This window comes from Pimephales promelas, chromosome 7 (assembly GCF_988280905.1).
Source record: "Pimephales promelas chromosome 7, fPimPro1.hap1.1, whole genome shotgun sequence".
In the NCBI taxonomy this organism is placed as follows: domain Eukaryota; kingdom Metazoa; phylum Chordata; class Actinopteri; order Cypriniformes; family Leuciscidae; genus Pimephales; species Pimephales promelas.
The window spans coordinates 35,654,747-35,676,576 of record NC_142775.1 but is presented as its reverse complement, the minus strand read 5'-3'; the positions used below and the strand labels follow the sequence as shown (position 1 = coordinate 35,676,576).

The window sequence follows — 21,830 nt, the reverse complement described above, 5'->3', positions numbered from 1 at the left end:
AGAGATGTCGTTACGGAGCTCAGGGACATCATGTGCTGTTAGCGGTTGTACGTATAACCGGACTAAACTAATTCGGTGGCTGAAACGTGATTGTTTTGAACATGCCTAAAACGAAATCAGAGTGTTCCTGCCAACGACTGTAGTTTCCATCAGCTCCCAAAAGACTACAAATCTTCCTGTGTACATTTGTTTAAATTCTTAATATTCTATAAACTCTCTCAGCATGTGATTGGCTGTTCGCTACTGATGTTACACCTAAACTCAGGATCAAAGCCTGTGTTGACAGATTCAGACAGAATACCACTGTTAACCAAAATAATGTATTCAAGTGGCACATTCATTTACAATTTTGAATAAACTCCAAAGCACAATGACTAAGTGTGTGTTTTTTATTTTAATTGTTTGTCAGCTCACACAACTGTCTGTCACCATGCCTAAATGAGTATTGATTATTAATAATATTATTATAATACTCCCAACCAACTACTGCGGAGGGTAAAGGTACTGTTATTTCACCCTTTTTAATTTCGTTGAGGTTGTGTTCCCACATCGTTAGCTAGTTTGGATCGCTATAACTTGCATGACTGTCAAGTGTTGAATGAACAAGTTTCAAGCATGTCAAGTCGCGCTTTGTTTACTTCGAACCGGAAGTCACGCCCACTTTCGACGCAAGGCCTCATGGGGCGTAGGAAACTCGTATACCATGATTGTGTTTACACAAACACATTTGATATAGAGGAACTGTTGGCTGTAGAACTACATACTCAAGTCCAGCTAAACCACATGTCCTCGTATACCATGATTGTGTTTACACAAACACATTTGATATAGAGGAACTGTTGGCTGTAGAACTACATACTCAAGTCCTGCTAAACCACATGTCCTCGTATACCATGATTGTGTTTACACAAACACATTTGATATAGAGGAACTGTTGGCTGTAGAACTACATACTCAAGTCCTGCTAAACCACATGTCCTCGTATACCATGATTGTGTTTACACAAACACATTTGATATAGAGGAACTGTTGGCTGTAGAACTACATACTCAAGTCCTGCTAAACCACATGTCCTCGTATACCATGATTGTGTTTACACAAACACATTTGATATAGAGGAACTGTCGACTGTAGAACTACATACACAAGTCCTGCTAAACCACATGTCCTCGTATACCCATCACAGTGTTGGGTTTGTGTTCTCCAGGTGTCCACTAGATGTCCTCCTTCCCCACAGTGTCATTCACTTTCTGTAACTGCATTTCCCATGATCCTGTTCTGTCACTTACTGATCATTGCTCTCAGCTGTTCCCACTCATATCATTTGTATCTGGCTATTCATACGCTGTCTGTTTCTGTATTCATGGTGGATTCCTTGTATTATGTCCGCACACTTCCGGTATTTGTATCTGTATGGTTCTTGTCTGTATGCTTTGGATTGCCTTATTGAATTTTTGTCCCTTGCCTGGACTGGTTTGTGAGTATAGATTATTAACCATTAAATATACTGCTTTTGGATCTTACGTTTCCTGTGTGTGTGTATCGTGACAGAAGGAATCCACAATGATAACAGAAACAGACAGGGTATGAATAGCCAGATACAAATGATGTGAGTGGGAACAGCTGAGAGCAATGATCAGTAAGTGACAGAACAGGATCATGGGAAATACAGTTTCAGATAGTGAATGACACTGTGGGGAAGGAGGACATCTAGTGGACACGTGGGGAACACAAACCCAACATTGTGACAATAGCATGATTGTGTTTACACAAACATATTTGATGTAGAGGAACTGTCGACTGTAGAACTACATACACAAGTCCTGCTAAACCACATGTCCTCGTATACCATGATTGTGTTTACACAAACACATTTGATATAGACCCCTTTTGCGCCGACGTCACAGTTACGTCACGGCGGGCCGCTCAACCGAGGTAACGTACGTTAATCCTGTCAGATCATCCATGCATTGAGTGAGCGTGTAGGCGGCTACAGGTCGGCCAATCTGGTTCCGTCCGTTAAAAATAACTTTTGGAAATAACAATCACGGTCCTGGACACTGAGTGACCTTACTTACACATTAAGATAATATCAGATTTTCTCCAGTCATTGTTAAAAAACAAGCTAACAATCCTTGCTAACTAGCGTTGAAGCGGCCAGAGGGATCTTTCTGCCTCCACCTAAACTCCGCCCACAAAAAAACGTCACCATGTTTTCCAACTGTAAAAGGGTCTATAGAGGAACTGTCGGCTGTAGAACTACATACACAAGTCCTGCTAAACCACATGTCCTCGTCTACCATGATTGTGTTTACACAAACACATTTGATATAGACCCCTTTTGCGCCGACGTCACAATTACGTCACGGCGGGCCACTCAACCGAGGTAACGTACGTTAATCCTGTCAGATCATCCATGCATTGAGTGAGCGTGTAGGCGGCTACAGGTCGACCAATCTGGTTCCGTCCGTTAAAAATAACTTTTGGAAATAACAGTCGCGATCCTGGACACTGAGTGACCTTACTTACACATTAAGATAATATCAGATTTTCTCCAGTCGTTGTTAGAAAACAAGCTAACAATCCTTGCTAACTACCGTTGAAGCGGCCAGAGGGATCTTTCTGCCTCCACCTAAACTCCGCCCACAAAAAACGTCACCATGTTTTCCAACTGTAAAAGGGTCTATAGAGGAACTGTCGGCTGTAGAACTACATACACAAGTCCTGCTAAACCACATGTCCTCGTATACCATGATTGTGTTTACACAAACACTTTTGATATAGAGGAACTGTCGGCTGTAGAACTACATACACAAGTCCTGCTAAACCACATGTCCTCGTCTACCATGATTGTGTTTACACAAACACATTTGATATAGAGAAACTGTCGACTGTAGACCTACATACACAAGTCCTGCTAAACCACATGTCCTCGTATACCATGATTGTGTTTACACAAACACATTTGATATAGAGGAACTGTCGACTGTAGAACTACATACTCAAGTCCTGCTAAACCACATGTCCTCGTATACCATGATTGTGTTTACACAAACACATTTGATATAGACCCCTTTTGCGCCGACGTCACAATTACGTCACGGCGGGCCACTCAACCGAGGTAACGTACGTTAATCCTGTCAGATCATCCATGCATTGAGTGAGCGTGTAGGCGGCTACAGGTCGACGAATCTGGTTCCGTCTGTTAAAAATAACTTTTGGAAATAACAATCGCGATCCTGGACACTGAGTGACCTTACTTACACATTAAGATAATATCAGATTTTCTCCAGTCGTTGTTAGAAAACAAGCTAACAATCCTTGCTAACTAGCGTTGAAGCGGCCAGAGGGATCTTTCTGCCTCCACCTAAACTCCGCCCACAAAAAAACGTCACCATGTTTTCCAACTGTAAAAGGGTCTATAGAGGAACTGTCGGCTAGAACTACATACACAAGTCCTGCTAAACCACATGTCCTCGTATACCATGATTGTGTTTACACAAACACATTTGATATAGAGGAACTGTCGACTGTAGAACTACATACACAAGTCCTGCTAAACCACATGTCCTCGTATACCATGATTGTGTTTACACAAACACATTTGATATAGAGGAACTGTCGGCTGTAGAACTACATACACAAGTCCTGCTAAACCACATGTCCTCGTCTACCATGATTGTGTTTACACAAACACATTTGATATAGAGGAACTGTCGGCTGTAGAACTACATACACAAGTCCTGCTAAACCACATGTCCTCGTATACCATGATTGTGTTTACACAAACACATTTGATATAGACCCCTTTTGCGCGGACGTCTCAGTTACGTCACGGCGGGCCACTCAACCGAGGTAACGTACGTTAATCCTGTCAGATCATCCATGCATTGAGTGAGCGTGTAGGCGGCTACAGGTCGACGAATCTGGTTCAGTCCGTTAAAAATAACTTTTGGAAATAACAATCGTGGTCCTGGACACTGAGTGACCTTACTTACACATTAAGATAATATCGGATTTTCTCCAGTCATTGTTAAAAACCAAGCTAACAATCCTTGCTAACTAGCGTTGAAGCGGCCAGAGGGATCTTTCTGCCTCCACCTAAACTCCGCCCACAAAAAAACATCACCATGTTTTCCAACTGTAAAAGGGTCTATAGAGGAACTGTCGGCTGTAGAACTACATACACAAGTCCTGCTAAACCACATGTCCTCGTATACGATGATTGTGTTTACACAAACACATTTGATATAGAGGAACTGTCGACTGTAGAACTACATACACAAGTCCAGCTAAACCACATGTCCTTGTATACGATGATTGTGTTTACACAAACACATTTGATATAGAGGAACTGTCGACTGTAGAACTGCATACTCAAGTCCTGCTAAACCACATGTCCTTGTATACGATGATTGTGTTTACACAAACACATTTCATATAGAGGAACTGTCGACTGTAGAACTACATACTCAAGTCCTGCTAAACCACATGTCCTCGTATACGATGATTGTGTTTACACAAACACATTTGATATAGAGGAACTGTCGGCTGTAGACCTACATACACAAGTCCTGCTAAACCACATGTCCTCGTATACCATGATTGTGTTTACACAAACACATTTCATATAGAGGAACTGTCGACTGTAGAACTACATACTCAAGTCCTGCTAAACCACATGTCCTCGTATACGATGATTGTGTTTACACAAACACATTTGATATAGAGGAACTGTCGGCTGTAGACCTACATACACAAGTCCTGCTAAACCACATGTCCTCGTATACCATGATTGTGTTTACACAAACACATTTCATATAGAGGAACTGTCGACTGTAGAACTACATACACAAGTCCAGCTAAACCACATGTCCTTGTATACGATGATTGTGTTTACACAAACACATTTGATATAGAGGAACTGTCGACTGTAGAACTGCATACTCAAGTCCAGCTAAACCACATGTCCTTGTATACGATGATTGTGTTTACACAAACACATTTCATATAGAGGAACTGTCGACTGTAGAACTACATACTCAAGTCCTGCTAAACCACATGTCCTCGTATACGATGATTGTGTTTACACAAACACATTTGATATAGAGGAACTGTCGGCTGTAGACCTACATACACAAGTCCTGCTAAACCACATGTCCTCGTATACCATGATTGTGTTTACACAAACACATTTCATATAGAGGAACTGTCGACTGTAGAACTACATACTCAAGTCCTGCTAAACCACATGTCCTCGTCTACCATGATTGTGTTTACACAAACACATTTGATATAGAGGAACTGTCGACTGTAGAACTACATACTCAAGTCCTGCTAAACCACATGTCCTCGTCTACCATGATTGTGTTTACACAAACACATTTGATATAGAGGAACTGTCGACTGTAGAACTACATACACAAGTCCTGCTAAACCACATGTCCTCGTATACCATGATTGTGTTTACACAAACACATTTGATATAGACCCCTTTTGCGCGGACGTCTCAGTTACGTCACGGCGGGCCACTCAACCGAGGTAACGTACGTTAATCCTGTCAGATCATCCATGCATTGAGTGAGCGTGTAGGCGGCTACAGGTCGACGAATCTGGTTCAGTCCGTTAAAAATAACTTTTGGAAATAACAATCGTGGTCCTGGACACTGAGTGACCTTACTTACACATTAAGATAATATCGGATTTTCTCCAGTCATTGTTAAAAACCAAGCTAACAATCCTTGCTAACTAGCGTTGAAGCGGCCAGAGGGATCTTTCTGCCTCCACCTAAACTCCGCCCACAAAAAAACATCACCATGTTTTCCAACTGTAAAAGGGTCTATAGAGGAACTGTCGGCTGTAGAACTACATACACAAGTCCTGCTAAACCACATGTCCTCGTATACCATGATTGTGTTTACACAAACACATTTGATATAGACCCCTTTTGCGCGGACGTCTCAGTTACGTCACGGCGGGCCACTCAACCGAGGTAACGTACGTTAATCCTGTCAGATCATCCATGCATTGAGTGAGCGTGTAGGCGGCTACAGGTCGACGAATCTGGTTCAGTCCGTTAAAAATAACTTTTGGAAATAACAATCGTGGTCCTGGACACTGAGTGACCTTACTTACACATTAAGATAATATCGGATTTTCTCCAGTCATTGTTAAAAACCAAGCTAACAATCCTTGCTAACTAGCGTTGAAGCGGCCAGAGGGATCTTTCTGCCTCCACCTAAACTCCGCCCACAAAAAAACATCACCATGTTTTCCAACTGTAAAAGGGTCTATAGAGGAACTGTCGACTGTAGAACTACATACACAAGTCCAGCTAAACCACATGTCCTCGTATACCATGATTGTGTTTACACAAACACATTTGATATAGAGGAACTGTCGACTGTAGAACTACATACACAAGTCCAGCTAAACCACATGTCCTTGTATACGATGATTGTGTTTACACAAACACATTTGATATAGAGAAACTGTCGACTGTAGACCTACATACACAAGTCCTGCTAAACCACATGTCCTTGTATACGATGATTGTGTTTACACAAACACATTTGATATAGAGGAACTGTCGACTGTAGAACTGCATACTCAAGTCCTGCTAAACCACATGTCCTTGTATACGATGATTGTGTTTACACAAACACATTTGATATAGAGGAACTGTCGACTGTAGAACTACATACACAAGTCCAGCTAAACCACATGTCCTTGTATACGATGATTGTGTTTACACAAACACATTTGATATAGAGGAACTGTCGACTGTAGAACTGCATACTCAAGTCCTGCTAAACCACATGTCCTTGTATACGATGATTGTGTTTACACAAACACATTTGATATAGAGGAACTGTCGACTGTAGAACTGCATACTCAAGTCCAGCTAAACCACATGTCCTCGTATACCATGATTGTGTTTACACAAACACATTTGATATAGAGGAACTGTCGACTGTAGAACTACATACTCAAGTCCTGCTAAACCACATGTCCTTGTATACCATGATTGTGTTTACACAAACACATTTGATATAGAGGAACTGTCGACTGTAGAACTACATACACAAGTCCAGCTAAACCACATGTCCTTGTATACGATGATTGTGTTTACACAAACACATTTGATATAGAGGAACTGTCGGCTGTAGACCTACATACACAAGTCCTGCTAAACCACATGTCCTCGTATACCATGATTGTGTTTACACAAACACATTTCATATAGAGGAACTGTCGACTGTAGAACTACATACTCAAGTCCTGCTAAACCACATGTCCTCGTATACCATGATTGTGTTTACACAAACACATTTGATATAGAGGAACTGTCGGCTGTAGACCTACATACACAAGTCCTGCTAAACCACATGTCCTTGTATACCATGATTGTGTTTACACAAACACATTTGATATAGAGGAACTGTCGACTGTAGAACTACATACACAAGTCCAGCTAAACCACATGTCCTCGTATACCATGATTGTGTTTACACAAACACATTTGATATAGAGGAACTGTCGACTGTAGAACTACATACTCAAGTCCTGCTAAACCACATGTCCTCGTATACCATGATTGTGTTTACACAAACACATTTGATATAGAGGAACTGTCGGCTGTAGACCTACATACACAAGTCCTGCTAAACCACATGTCCTCGTATACCATGATTGTGTTTACACAAACACTTTTGATATAGAGGAACTGTCGACTGTAGAACTACATACACAAGTCCTGCTAAACCACATGTCCTCGTCTACCATGATTGTGTTTACACAAACACATTTGATATAGACCCCTTTTGCGCGGACGTCTCAGTTACGTCACGGCGGGCCACTCAACCGAGGTAACGTACGTTAATCCTGTCAGATCATCCATGCATTGAGTGAGCGTGTAGGCGGCTACAGGTCGACCAATCTGGTTCCGTCCGTTAAAAATAACTTTTGGAAATAACAATTCGTGGTCCTGGACACTGAGTGACCTTACTTACACATTAAGATAATATCGGATTTTCTCCAGTCATTGTTAAAAACCAAGCTAACAATCCTTGCTAACTAGCGTTGAAGCGGCCAGAGGGATCTTTCTGCCTCCACCTAAACTCCGCCCACAAAAAAACATCACCATGTTTTCCAACTGTAAAAGGGTCTATAGAGGAACTGTCGGCTGTAGAACTACATACACAAGTCCTGCTAAACCACATGTCCTCGTATACCATGATTGTGTTTACACAAACACTTTTGATATAGAGGAACTGTCGACTGTAGAACTACATACAAAAGTCCTGCTAAACCACATGTCCTCGTATACCATTGTGTTTAAATGTTAAAAAACATAAAAAAAACATACGGAAGCTGCGAAATCATATAGAGAAGGACTTAACAATGTATTGCTCACGGTTCATGTTAGTTAGCCTAATAATGGATTAACTAATTTTAACAAATCAAACCACATTTACTCAGAACACCTCTTAAAATGAGATCGTAAGTGAGCTTACCCCATTTTACCCCAGGATTTAACCTTGATAAACAGTATTTTCAGGTTATTTATATAACAATGTGTAGTAAAATAACCCCCCCCCCCCAAAAAAAAAAAAATAATAAAAAATAAATAAATAAATAAAAATGAATAAAAATAAAAATGAATATATAATATATATAATAAATATATAATAAATAAAAATGAATAAAAATGGCAAAACAAGTTGTTAGCTATAGCTGCTAATTCTATTCAATTGTATATGGAAAATTAAGACAATTAGTGAAAATAGACTATGTAGGCTAATGCTAATTATTATGCTAATAATTATTCTACTTTTTGATATTGATATGATTATATACCCAAATAATTATTAGGTATAGCAAAGAAGGATTTTATCTTACAAAGCTATGAAATCCAGTGAAAAATCACAAAAATAGAGGGCAAGAAAGGAAGACTGAAGACCAATTTTGACCCAGGTAAAACCCTGAGGTCAATTCTAACTGTATTCTAATAGGCTTCATCACACAGTGATCCTAGAATCACTGAAAACTGCAACTAAATAATTGGTTTGTAAATAATGCTATACTTCATTTAGAATGAAAACACAATTTTACATGCATATATGCAATTTTCACGTCCATTTGATACACCCCACACCACTAATTCTATCCAAACATATCATACATACAGTACGTACCCCACACTAAACCTACCCATGCGTATCATATGCACGTAAAAACTCACTTTCGCGTATAAATTGCACGACAAACACATATGCTGTCCATGGTACAGAAAATGAGCCTGATGCTATCATAACATTATCTGATAAGTAAAGGTAGCATAGTTTAGGTAGCAAGAGACCGTTTATGGTGTTAATTTAATGACAGACGGCAGGGGTCACATCCATGTAAAGACCGAGTACGAATCTCTCAGTGAATTTACTTCACTGTAGCACAAAACTTGACACGCTCTCAAACATACAGTGGGCTCATGTCACTTGGATATAATGTGTGCATGCACAGAGTGTCAGTTTCTCCAGTGCATAAGCAGATTTTAGTTAGCCAGTTCTGTAGTTATTTATTATTTAAGATGCCTAGTTATTTCAGTTAGGTGCCTATTGTAAACGGAGGCTAGTTAATAACAGAGACTATTTATATAGAGACATGCCACTTCCTCAATCCTTAATACAACTATATAGGGAAAACCTGTAACGCCAAAGATGGCAGTTGTATGCACATGCCCCGCCCCTCCCGCTGGAAAGCCAATCGTCTGCTTTTAACAGTCAAGCCGGGAAACATTTAAGCCTATCGTCTGGTTCCCCGACGCATGCGCACAGTTGAGGTTTGTGACAGTGGAAAATACATTACTGTTTGAAAAGGCGGCAGATTTGATATGCACTGTATGTGTTGTATAAATACAGTATCAGACATCTCAAGTCTCCCAGAAGTCCCGGGTGTCACCTGCAAACTGATAGCGGCTCGCTGATCCCGCAAATTAGTTCAAACTTCCCGGAATCTAGAGCAAGCGAGCAAAAGCGCGCGCACATACTGTGTTTCAAACCGTGTAGCGTGCACGGCAGAGAGTGAGAGAACCCTTGCGCATGCGCAGTAAAATTATAACCTGTGGGGAAAGGATTTTTAAACCTTATTTTGGGGCAAAGTCATCAAACTTTTTCAGCGATTTTTATTATATTTTACTGCTGTTTCTACACATGCAGTTTTTATGTCCCGGTGACCAGTGAAAGTGTAGTTCTGACTCTCTGCCCATTCATTTAGATAGGGAGCCTGGTCTTGTTCAGTCCGAAATAGCTGCCCGGAGGCGTTGCCAAGATGGCGGCCGAGTGGCACGACTTGCCTAAAAGGACTTTGTTAATACTGACAAGCCTCAGCTTTCCATTATTGTTAATTATAGTTGCAAGGTGCACTTTTAAATGTGCATAGAATATTGTCAGCTGAAAAAAACTGTGCTTCAGGGACTATATTCATATAGCATCTAAGGCTAAATCTCTTTACGGCTGAGTTTAACACTAAACAGTAGAAAATAAGTCTAGTCTCCCCAGCCGCAAATGCCATTGGCTGTGTTGTTTATAAAAATTGACACATACGCAACACATAAGCAGTCTTTCAAAATGCTCAATTACATGTCAATGCATACTGTATACATTAAAGTCCCTGTAAAGTCAAAATTAAGTATGTGTTCTGAATTTGTCACACCACAGAAAAATGTGTTATTAGCCACCCAGCCAAATTTGAATGATAAAAAAGCCGGCAAGTACATGAAATAAGCTATCAAAATCTTATTTTATCAATATTTTGTACATACTACACCAAAATCATTACCTGGTTTGAGAGGACTGTTTACACATACACATCATGGTATGTAAGGTCATAGTTGTATTCATACACATACACATCATGGTATATAAGGTCATTTTTTTGAAAATGAAAAAACTTAATATAGGCATTAATTTATGCCTTAAAATAACATATATGACCTCGGAATTACAGGGACACTGAAGTGTCCTCATAAACCTATGTGTCCTCATAATGCTGGTGAGTAACCTGACATTTTGTCCTTGTAAACCATATATACAAACACATTTTATAAATGAAAATTTTTATGTTGTGCGATTAACCGATTTGACAGCAGTAATATACACATTAGGGATGCTAATGATTAATCAACGATAATAATTTTCTCAATAAAACGTATCGATCGAGGATTAAGCAAGGTCATGCGCGCACGTGCTGCTCAACCGCGAAACACGTAAAGCAGACCCGAGGAGAAATGAAGCGAACGCCCAAGTTATGTTTGGGATCATTTTACGTTGAATGTTAAATGTCATCATCATGGCCTCTAGCCTCGTTCTGCCAAGTGACAGACGCCCATGACTCATCGCTGGTGATATCCAGGAACTGCAGAAAGAGATGTGGAAAGTGAGAGGAATGAGTTATATAACCAAAAAGAGGACTTTAGTTACTTTGGATAAAATCATCTACTTAAGTAACTGCTTACTTACATGTGCTTTATTACACCCTGTGCTGCTAGTGTTAATGTGATTTAACTGACCAATCACCAGTATCCATTCAACATCCAAGCATCAGAGAAAGCTGCCTTATACAGCTCTGATATTACCCATCATGAGCCGGTAATGGATGTGACTGCTGCTGAGCTGAACAACTGTCAAAGTGGAAATGCAGTTAAAGGGAAATGTTAGACGAAATTGCTGCATTTACAGTGCACAGTGTGAGAGAGATCACCACCGTCTTTAAACTGTCTTTTTAGGTGAGGACTTGTCGAGGTAATTGCATACGTTAGTTTCATCTGGAAAAAAAAAGGGAATGATGCTTTTATGCTTCACAACAAGACATCAATAAACACGTTCAGGAACTTTGTACTTGTTTGAAGTCACATTTTTAGCAATTGCATCCCATCATTAGTGGTACAGCTGGGTCAATGTGAAATGCTGCTTGCATCTCATTTTAATGCCGTAATCTGATTTGTTTCCATGTGAAAAAAAAGAAGAAAAAAAATGTGTTAAAAATACACAGACATTACTGTTCAAAGGTTTGCGGTTGGTAAGATTTTAAAGAAATGTTTTTGGAAGAAGTCTAATGCTCACCAAGTCTGAATTTTTTTGATCAATATTACAGTAAAAACATAAATATTTTTTAAATAATACGTTTAGAAGTTACTGCTTTGTATGTTAATTATGGCTGTCACAAATAACTTGTTAATTTCTGGGAAAATAAGTTTAAATACTTATAATATTTATGCAATATTGACGTTGTATCGAGAGGATAATCCTCACATAAGAATATTGATACCAAAAGATTTAATTGGTAATTTATTTATTTATTACTTTTTATTTATTTATTTATTTATATATAATAATTTTACCTGTGAAAATTAATGTCTAAAATAAACCGGGGGAAAAAATGGACTGATATCTCTCAGATACAGTACAGGTGAAACTCGAAAAATTAGAATATCGTGCAAAAGTTCATTTATTTCAGTAATTCAACTTAAAAGGTGAAACTAATGTATTAAATAGACTCATTACATGCAAAGTGAGATATTTCAAACCTTTATTTGTTATTTTTCCGAGCTTACGGCTATGAAAACCTTTTCAAAATATTCTAATTTTAAATTTGGGGTTTTCATAAGCTGTGAGCCATAATCATCAAAATTATAACAAATAAACACTTGAGATATCTCACTTTGCATGTAATGAGTCAATATAATATATTGGTTACACTTTTTTAAGTTGAATTACTGAAATAAACCTTTGCACGATATTCAAATTTTTCCAGTTTCATTTGTATATCTCATTCAAATATTTTAAATATACCATCTTTATGTTGTTCACTTTCCAGATTAATTTCAAGACACAATGCAGAAAATATTTATAACAATATAATATAGTCAAACAAATTGTAATGGTGGGTTCGATTAATCATTCTTAACATCTTTACGTTCACTTTTGATCATTTTAATGCATCCCTCCCTGCTGAATAAAAGTTCTGTAAAAAAAAAAAAAAAAAAAAAAAAGAATACTGACCCTAAACTTCCAGATCGTGGTACTGTATATTATTTTTTATTTATTTAAAAATATTATGAAGACGAAACACTTTCTATATATTTACGTTATGCACTTATTTTGGCTCGTTTAGAATTTTTGATGTTAACTTTGAGACAATTGAAATGAAGGTCCAGTAAATTTGCTTGAATAATTTATACCCCCTTTGTTTCCCCTTCAGCATCAGCAGGACCTTCTGGCCCTGAAACATCAGCAGGAGCTCCTGGAACACCAGCGGAAGTTGGAGCGTCATCGTCAAGAACAGGAGATGGAGAAACAGCAGCGGGAACAGAAACTCCAGTTACTCAAAAACAAAGAACGCGGACAAGAGAGTGAGTGTCCTTCAACATCTCATTACCTGACCGAAACACATAAAGATCCTCCATTTATTAGGCTAATTAGCTTATACTCTCCGTTCATAATCAAAATTGAAAAAGTTTCATACTGAAGTAGTCAAAAAGCTCATAATGTTGTCAAAGCCACTGACTAGCAATTAGATCAAGTGTTGCACCACTTCGAGTCTAGCTCACATGCTCTCCGTCTGACCATAATTTCCTGTTTTCTTTCTAAAACGATTTTCAATAATGTAGCAAAACAGCAGATATAAAATAAAATGTTTTGCTTTCTGTATATAATTTATTCCCAGTTTGAATAACGGTTTTGTTCTTCTGCAGAGCAAATATGGACTTGCTACTGCTAATAGATGCATGTAAGATACTGTAGATATAAAAGAAATCCTGCTCAGAGCATGCACAGAGAAGACCAAATTAATCATGATTTAATGACTCGTAAATGTAAGTACACATTGATGGCCTAAGACACGAAACGAGCGGTTTGTGTGTGAAAACGAACGGTATTTATATCGTTTTTACCACAGCCACGTCCAAGTGATCTGAGGGCACGGTCTAGAAAGCGCTGGAAGTGATCTCTCGCGCGTGTATGTCACTCATTGTTTACACAGAGATTTCTGAAGTGTTATCCTTCACTGTGAAGATCTAAACATATTTAGATATACAGGAAATCACAATAGAAGACGGTTTCGACATATCAACAGACAACGTTGATATTTTTTAGCAACCGCGTAAGAAATCACTTCCGGCGCTTGAGAGGTCAAAACGATATAAATACTGTTCGATTTCTCACAGAAACCGCTCGTTTCGTGTCTTAGGCCATCAATGTGTACTTACATTTACGAGTCATTACATCATGTTTAATTTGGACTTCTCTGTGCATGCTCTTTGAGGTGGTGACAAGAACGGTTTGACCTAAAAATATTGAAATTGAAACGACTGCGGAAACAAAGACGCCTACATCTTGGATGCCCTTGAGGTAAACTAAAACATATCAAAAATTAATTTCAAAGTGAACTATCCCTTTAATATAAAGTGGAACCAGCACACCTCTCAAGCACATTAGGTTTAGTTTCAGGTATAAGAAAGTAACAGTAATTCCTTCACTAGTTGTTTATTTTCTAGTATATTCTTATCTCGAATGTTCCTGGCAGTACAGCCAGTCTATTTTTATCCATCTCTGTTGTTGTTGACACGCCGGTCACCTGTAGCCCGCGAGTAGCGCGTGTTGTCTGGCGACGCAGATGTGTACGTACACCAGCGACGGCCTCTGGGGACGTGTTTACAGACAATGGGAAAGGTGGTAATTGAAGGAAAAGCTGTGAGAATGCATCCATCTGATGTGTTTCTTTCAGAGTGAGAACAATAGTGAGAAAAAAGACATCTTTGTTTAACCGTTGCGGTCTCTGTGGAATTGGAATAGAGAGTCTGCTCTCTATCTAAGACAGGATAAAGGGGCCGTTTCTCTCATATGTAAAGAGATATCTGAATCGAGTCGGGCTGCAGTGGAATAGCTGTTTATCGACACCAGAAAACAAGTGTCAGCCTTTGTAGTCTTGATCAATCGGGGCACTGTTCCATCTTCTCGGTCTCATGCCGAAGAGACTATTAAGAGTTTTTGTTGAGACCATTTAGAAGACGAAATTACAGCGCTGCAAATTACAGGGTCTAGAAATGGTGAAGAAATTGACAGTCAGTCACAAATGCATAAAACCCCTTCCCGAGGCTTTTAGAGAAATGTAGCTGGTTAACACAGCTAGAGGCTTTGAGAATGCCATTGATGTCCCGCTGCTCGTGATCATCCTGAACTGTGAGGTCTGATTGACAGGCGCTGTGGCGAGCACTGAGGTGAAGATGAGGTTGCAGGAGTTTGTCCTCAACAAGAAGAAAGCGCTGGCCCAGAGGAGCCTCAACCACTGCCTGTCCAGTGACCCGCGCTACTGGTACGGGTGAGTCCCTTACGAAAAATAATTGCAGTACAATGAAGTACAACTGCAGTAAAACTGCAGTTTAAAGCAGTATAACTGCAGTACAATGAAGTACAACTGTAGAATTGCAGTATTAACGAAGTATAACTGCAGTATAGATACAATGTGACTGTAGTACATTGAAGTGCAACTGCAGTAAAACCACAGTACAAAAAGTACAACTTCAGAATAGTGAAGTAAAACTGCAGTACAACTGTAGATTTGCAGTATTAACGAAGTATAACTGCAGTATAGATACAATGTGACTGCAGTACAACTGTAGATTTGCCGTATTAACGAAGTATAACTGCAGTATAGATATAATGTGACTGCAGTACAACTGTAGATTTGCCGTATTAACAAAGTATAACTGCAGTATAGATATAATGTGACTGCAGTACAACTGTAGATTTGCAGTATTAACGAAGTATAACTGCAGTATAGATACAATGTGACTAGAGTACATTGAAGTGCAACTGCAGTAAAACAGCAGTACAAAAAGTACAACTTCAGAATAGTGAAGTAAAACTGCAGTACAACTGTAGATTTGCAGTATAATGAAGTAGTTGCAATAACTTCAGTTCAGTGATACACTTTAAAAAGTGATAGACTTTTTTTGATAGAGAAAACTAATCAATTTTTTTTTATCTTTTTGTTTTTATTGGGCTCTCAGGCAATGATATCAGTTTTGCCATTAAAAAGTGAAATTACTGAACCTAAATAAAGGAGCAAAAAAAGACAGATGAAGTTTTTGTTTTTTGCATCTGAAGTCTTGGCCTACCAATATTAAACTGTACTGCAGTTCTGCTGTTTTGTGCGAGACTTTGTCTGAAATGTCTCTGAAGCCCATGTGACGAGCTTCCTTCGCGCGCACGCGCCGCGGGCGTTGTCCTGACAACGAGTCTCGAGAGCAGCTGATGCTCATTACTGTCAGTCAGCGTCTTTCCGCGTAGTGTCTGCTCCATAAAATATGGTTTGGTTGATTTCCTCACTGAAATTATCGTTCATATAGGTTCATATTTATGAACTATCACAATTAAAACACAAAGACATGACAGCATTACTCGTGGTGACGACGGTCATTAACAAGTGGAATGGAAGAGAAGCGTTTTCTGGAAGAAAAGAAGTTCATTGCGCGAGGCCTTGTCAAGTCATTCAGCTTAGAGGTGAGTAAATTATAACATATAATGTCCTCATATTTCTCTTTTTTTTATTTTAGATTGGTGTAAAAAAGACTTTACGTATATGTTGTTCAACCCGGTGGGAAAATAAGAGGAAACGCCGCTTCTATTCTGTAATGTTAGTTTTACCATTCTCCGGTTTAACGTTACACTGTTTAACGTTAGTGTTAACTGCATCACAGCAGATTGTGTAACTTATGTTTGCCCTTTGCAGCATATTGTCTATCACTTTTAACACATTTTTAAAAAAAAAACTAACTATCTGTATTGTATGAAGTGCTATACACGGTGACTTTACTTGTTTAAATTTAATATCAGGAATATTAGAAATATCAGACACTAACTTACTGGAAAATACAAGCAAATTATGTTCAGTAGTTTGACATTATGTGTAGAAAAGATTTTTTTTTTTTTTTTTTTTTTTTTTTTTTAAGTAGGCTAACTTACTTTTTTTGTGTGATTGCTATTTCCAGGGAAATGTACTGGTAACAACAAAAAACAGAAGACGATGGCTGGGGTGAAACAAATATGCACTCACAGACTTTAAAAATTGTGTGTCTCTGCTTTTTTCCAGAAATGCATGTTATTGGGCAAATTGTGTAGACTGTCAATGGAGTGACAGAAAGATTTCATCAAAAATATCTTCAGTTGTGTTCCCCGTGTCTTGTGGGGTTGGAATGACATGAGGGTGAGTAATTTAACTTTTTATCTGGAGTGTTCAAACTCATTATTAATGCTGAACAATAAACCATAAATTAACATAAATAGGATGTAATTCAATAAGATTAAATCTAATATGGATATGTCTAGATATAGAATAACATTTTGCTAAAGAAAACCTCAAAAAGGTTCATTATAGATACAGTAAGATACAGTAAACACCTGTTCACTGGTCATTTTCCACAGCTGTATGCAAAGGCAAGTGGGCTTCTCCTGGGAGACTAAATTAATCACCTAGTTTAGTGCTGTCTACTGTTTTAGAAGAGGAAGTTGGTCAACTGCATTTGTGAGAAAATTGAGCCGAGATCTCTTATATAAAGCCAAGTGTTAGGGACGCACGATGACATCAGCACGACATCGGTATCAGCCGATAAAAGCTTAATGATCATCGGTATCGGCCGATAGTAATATCTCTGCCGATGAGCCTTGCCAATATGTGGTGGAGATACTATGCGCACGTGACGACCGTGAACGTAGCATGAGCGCCAGCAACTTTAATGTCCAGCTGTGTGGAGGAAAAGGTGCGCTTCAGTATCGAGTTCTTTTTCAGGCTTGAACAAACCATAACACACACACAATATGTGCCAAAATGTCAGTTTTGTCGAGTGTCCTCATTAGAGCAGTTTTAAAGGTCCCCTGACATTTTTTTTTTATTATTATTTTATAATGTTTCCTGGGTTGCCCTTATGTTAGTATGTTTTTTAGATCAAAAATAGTCATAATTTCATAATTTCAAATGACTCAGAGCCGGTGTTGTGCCTATTTTCCACCCTCCGCCAGTGGAGCGCTGATGAGGGGGCGATCACATTAACACATGTCACCACTCACCACTCTTTTGCCATGTTCAATATTCTCCCCAACACTTTTTAAAACATCTTCGTGGCAAGGATGTACCAATACAAAATAATAAAACATCTCCAGTTAACTTTCAGACCATTCAATTTGTTCGTTTGTCAAATTAGAGTCCATCTAGCTCTAAAATGTGTTGTTTTTTTAAATCAAGTGATCACTTTTTGGCAGGTAAAATACTGCATTATAATGGTTGTATTGGCCCTTTACAGGTATTTTAATAGGTCAAAAGTACTGGGTGAGTAATAATCAGTCAGATTTAACCTCATTAATATAAGCAACACATTTCAGTAGGGCTGCAACTAACGATTATTTTGATAATCGATTAATCGGACGATTATTTTTTCGATTAATCGATTAATCGGATAAAAATGTATTTCATTTTTTTGTTTATTATAACTAAATAAAACCCTAAAACCCTAAAAACCACACTCTTTTGTGTGTTAAACAATCTACTTAATACAGACAACTTCATTATAAAGAAAAACAACAAATAAAAAAAATATATATATATGACCATAACCTATGACAAAAATGCTATTGTAAACTAGATTAGTGGATAACTCAGAAAAACTTAGCCTAAAAATATCACAAGTGCACAATAATTTTATAAAATCTGAACATTTAGTGAAAAAAAATTCCTTAGTGGGGAACAAATAAGAGACAATAAGTGTAGCACTAACTCTGGTAAAACGTACACATTGCTCTTTGTATTGTTGTTATACATTCATGAAAAACATGTAAAAATCAGATGCACAGCTGTTTTAAATGTAAAGCACAGTTGTTTAGTGAGGAAGCAAAATATAATAGATAGGACAGAACAAGAAAGGCTATTAATAAGCTTTTATTGCGCAAACGTATTATGACATGATCATGAAAGAGCTGCACAAAGTGCGTATGCGCATCTTGAGCGCTGAATGATGCGCTTGAAGCAACACGGAGTCACAGGGCGGCGCGCAGCTCTTCAGTGTCCGCCGCATTAAAGTTAAAAGCACCAAGGAAAGAGAAAGACATATTGACTGTGTATTATACAGTATCTTTGCAATAGTTTATTAAGCCTTTTCTTTTAACAGTTTTAAATTTCAGTTAGGCTACTGTGCACGTGAAGAACAATTATACTGCGCCGAGTCTACTAGTGTTGTGATCTAACAGACACTCAGCAGAAAGTGATTAAGTTACAGCAATAAAAGTCTAGCAAGATAGTCATTATATTACGAAACCATAGACCTTTATCTACGGATCAATTATAATAATAACATTGAATCATCTTGGAAAGAGTTTCATCATGTTAACTGTTGTAACCGAACGCGACGAGCTGTTTGAACACCGAATAGAGAATGACTGACAGCCGCAGTGGAGGGAAAATCTTTGGTTAACTTTAATTTAATTACTTAAATATACATTTCTATTTCACATTATACTATAGTATGGCTTCATAAAGTATACACGATTAACATAGGTCACCTATTTTGGTTTCAAAACGGCGTATTTGCCGAAAGGTGAATGATTTTCGTGTATGCTGCATATTGATAGCGGTTTCCTGATGCCCGCAAATTAGTTCAAACTCACGGAATCAAGAGCGTGCGTGCGAGACAGAAGATAATGTGCTCCAAACCGTCCGTGTTGCGCGCGCGAAACAGTCGGTGTTGCGCGTGCGAGACAGGGTAGAGCGGTGAGGGAGAGAGACTGCGTGTGTGCCCCATGAAGCGCATGTAAGAAGCGCATGTAGCATGTAAACAATCCCCGTGACGTAATCAGACCAACTAATCGATAATGACATTCGTTGACAACGATTTTCATAATCGATTATAATCGATTTTATCGATTAGTTGTTGCAGCCCTACATTTCAGTGCAGAAATAACCTTTCAATCAATAAGTAGAGGCTTCAATCACTGAAGGTTGGTTGTAATAATGGTTGTACTGGGTGAGTGATGTTTATTTGCACGTTATGTCTGCTTGATCCACATAAAAGCAACTGCATTAGTAAAGTGAATGGGCGATACACCTGTAACACGCGGCGCGCGCTCCCGCGGCCGGCCATCAATCTTCGGCGGACCATCACTTTTCGGCTACGAGTCATTTGAAATACAATAAACGTACAAATAAATATTACAGATTAAAAAACGATCGGAAATGTCGTCCAATTTTCTAATACTATTGTTTGATGACAACAATACATTTGGAAAACAAAATACAGCCATTTCTGATTTTTTCTTTTAAACAAAAAACCAAGTTGCACCCTTTTTTAAATGTCATCTTTCATTCCGAAATAGAATAATGAATGAACGAAAAAGTACACGGGCCGTGCGTGTATTTTTTTATATATATATATTATTATATGGGGGGAAATGTGTATAAATATCGGTATCAGCCAAAATGAGTTTGCAAATATCGGCATATCGAATATCGGCCAAAATCCAATAATTTGCGTCCCTACCAAGTGTCTCACACTGCATTTTCGCTCAAATTGACCTTTTCACTTGCGCATTGCTTGCTTTGTTTATGAGTCGAGTTTTCCTTTTAAAAAGCAGATTGAGTTTGTTTGCAAATGCTGGATTTGTTTGTTTAATTATGGCACAATATTAATTCCATTGAATAACTCCTATTTCAAAAAACAGTGGCGTGTTCCTGCATTAACTTGCAGATTCGTTTTAAGCATAATATATGCCTGTGGTGAAGAGTAACTGAAAAGATTGTCTCTGATTCTTTTTGTTTGTTTATTACAGACTACTTCCAAAATTGTGTTTCCACATCTGAGATGAAGGCAGTGAAAAGAACGAAGTGGAATAAGAATAAGCTCTTCAAAAAACACAACTTCTCTGAATAATGTGGGGGAAGATGTTTGCATGATTTGTAAATAAACACTTTAAATACATTGTCTAACTCTCAGCCTGTTATTTGAAATAAAATAAAAAGAAAAATCACGTTATTTGTTGCATTGCAGTTTGAGACATTCACTGTTTTGTACCTTAATTCATTATTGCAGATGTGTGAACTTATTTGGGATATTCTGGTTGTATTCCAATGGTATTGTACAGCATTTTATTTGTATTGCATTTCAGTAGTATTGTACTTTAGTCGAATTATGTATTGCAGTGCTACCGCAGCTATATTGCAGTATTATTGCAGTACTACCGCAGTTATATTGTAGTACTACTGCACTTGTATTGCAGATCTACCGCAGTTATATTGCAGTATTATTGTAGTACTACTGCAGTTATATTGCAGTATTATTGTAGTACTACTGCAGTTATATTACAGTACTACTGCAGTTATATTGCAGTACTACTGCAGTTATATTGCAATATTATTGTAGTACTACTGCAGTTATATTGCAGTATTATTGTAGTACTACTGCAGTTATATTGCAATATTATTGTAGTACTACTGCAGTTATATTGCAGTATTATTGTAGTACTACTGCAGTTATATTGCAGTATTATTGTAGTACTACTGCAGTTATATTGCAGTATTATTGGAGTACTACTGCAGTTATATTGCAGTATTATTGTAGTACTACTGCAGTTATATTGCAGTATTACCGCAGTTATATTGCAATATTATTGGAGTACTACTGCAGTTATATTGCAATATTATTGGAGTACTTCTGCAGTTATATTGCAGTATTACTGCAGTTATATTGCAATATTATTGGAGTACTACCACAGTTATATTGCAATATT

The 21,830-nt window shown here is 38.1% G+C and overlaps 1 protein-coding gene and 1 long non-coding RNA gene across 3 annotated transcripts in view; both read left to right on the top strand.

The window, feature by feature from the left end:
- hdac4 (histone deacetylase 4) overlaps positions 1-21,830 on the top strand; it is a 263,249-nt gene that overhangs the window by 147,437 nt on the left and 93,982 nt on the right. For both annotated transcript variants that reach the window (XM_089133394.1, XM_039683565.2), the window contains 2 exons: positions 13,261-13,411; positions 15,258-15,378. In XM_089133394.1, the coding sequence (XP_088989520.1) occupies positions 13,261-13,411; positions 15,258-15,378 (272 nt within the window). The remainder of the gene's footprint in view (positions 1-13,260; positions 13,412-15,257; positions 15,379-21,830) is intronic.
- Positions 16,257-21,030, top strand: LOC120464161 (uncharacterized). Its single transcript, XR_016169341.1, has 3 exons — positions 16,257-16,562; positions 17,152-17,265; positions 20,874-21,030. It is a non-coding gene; the product is annotated as an uncharacterized LOC120464161 (long non-coding RNA).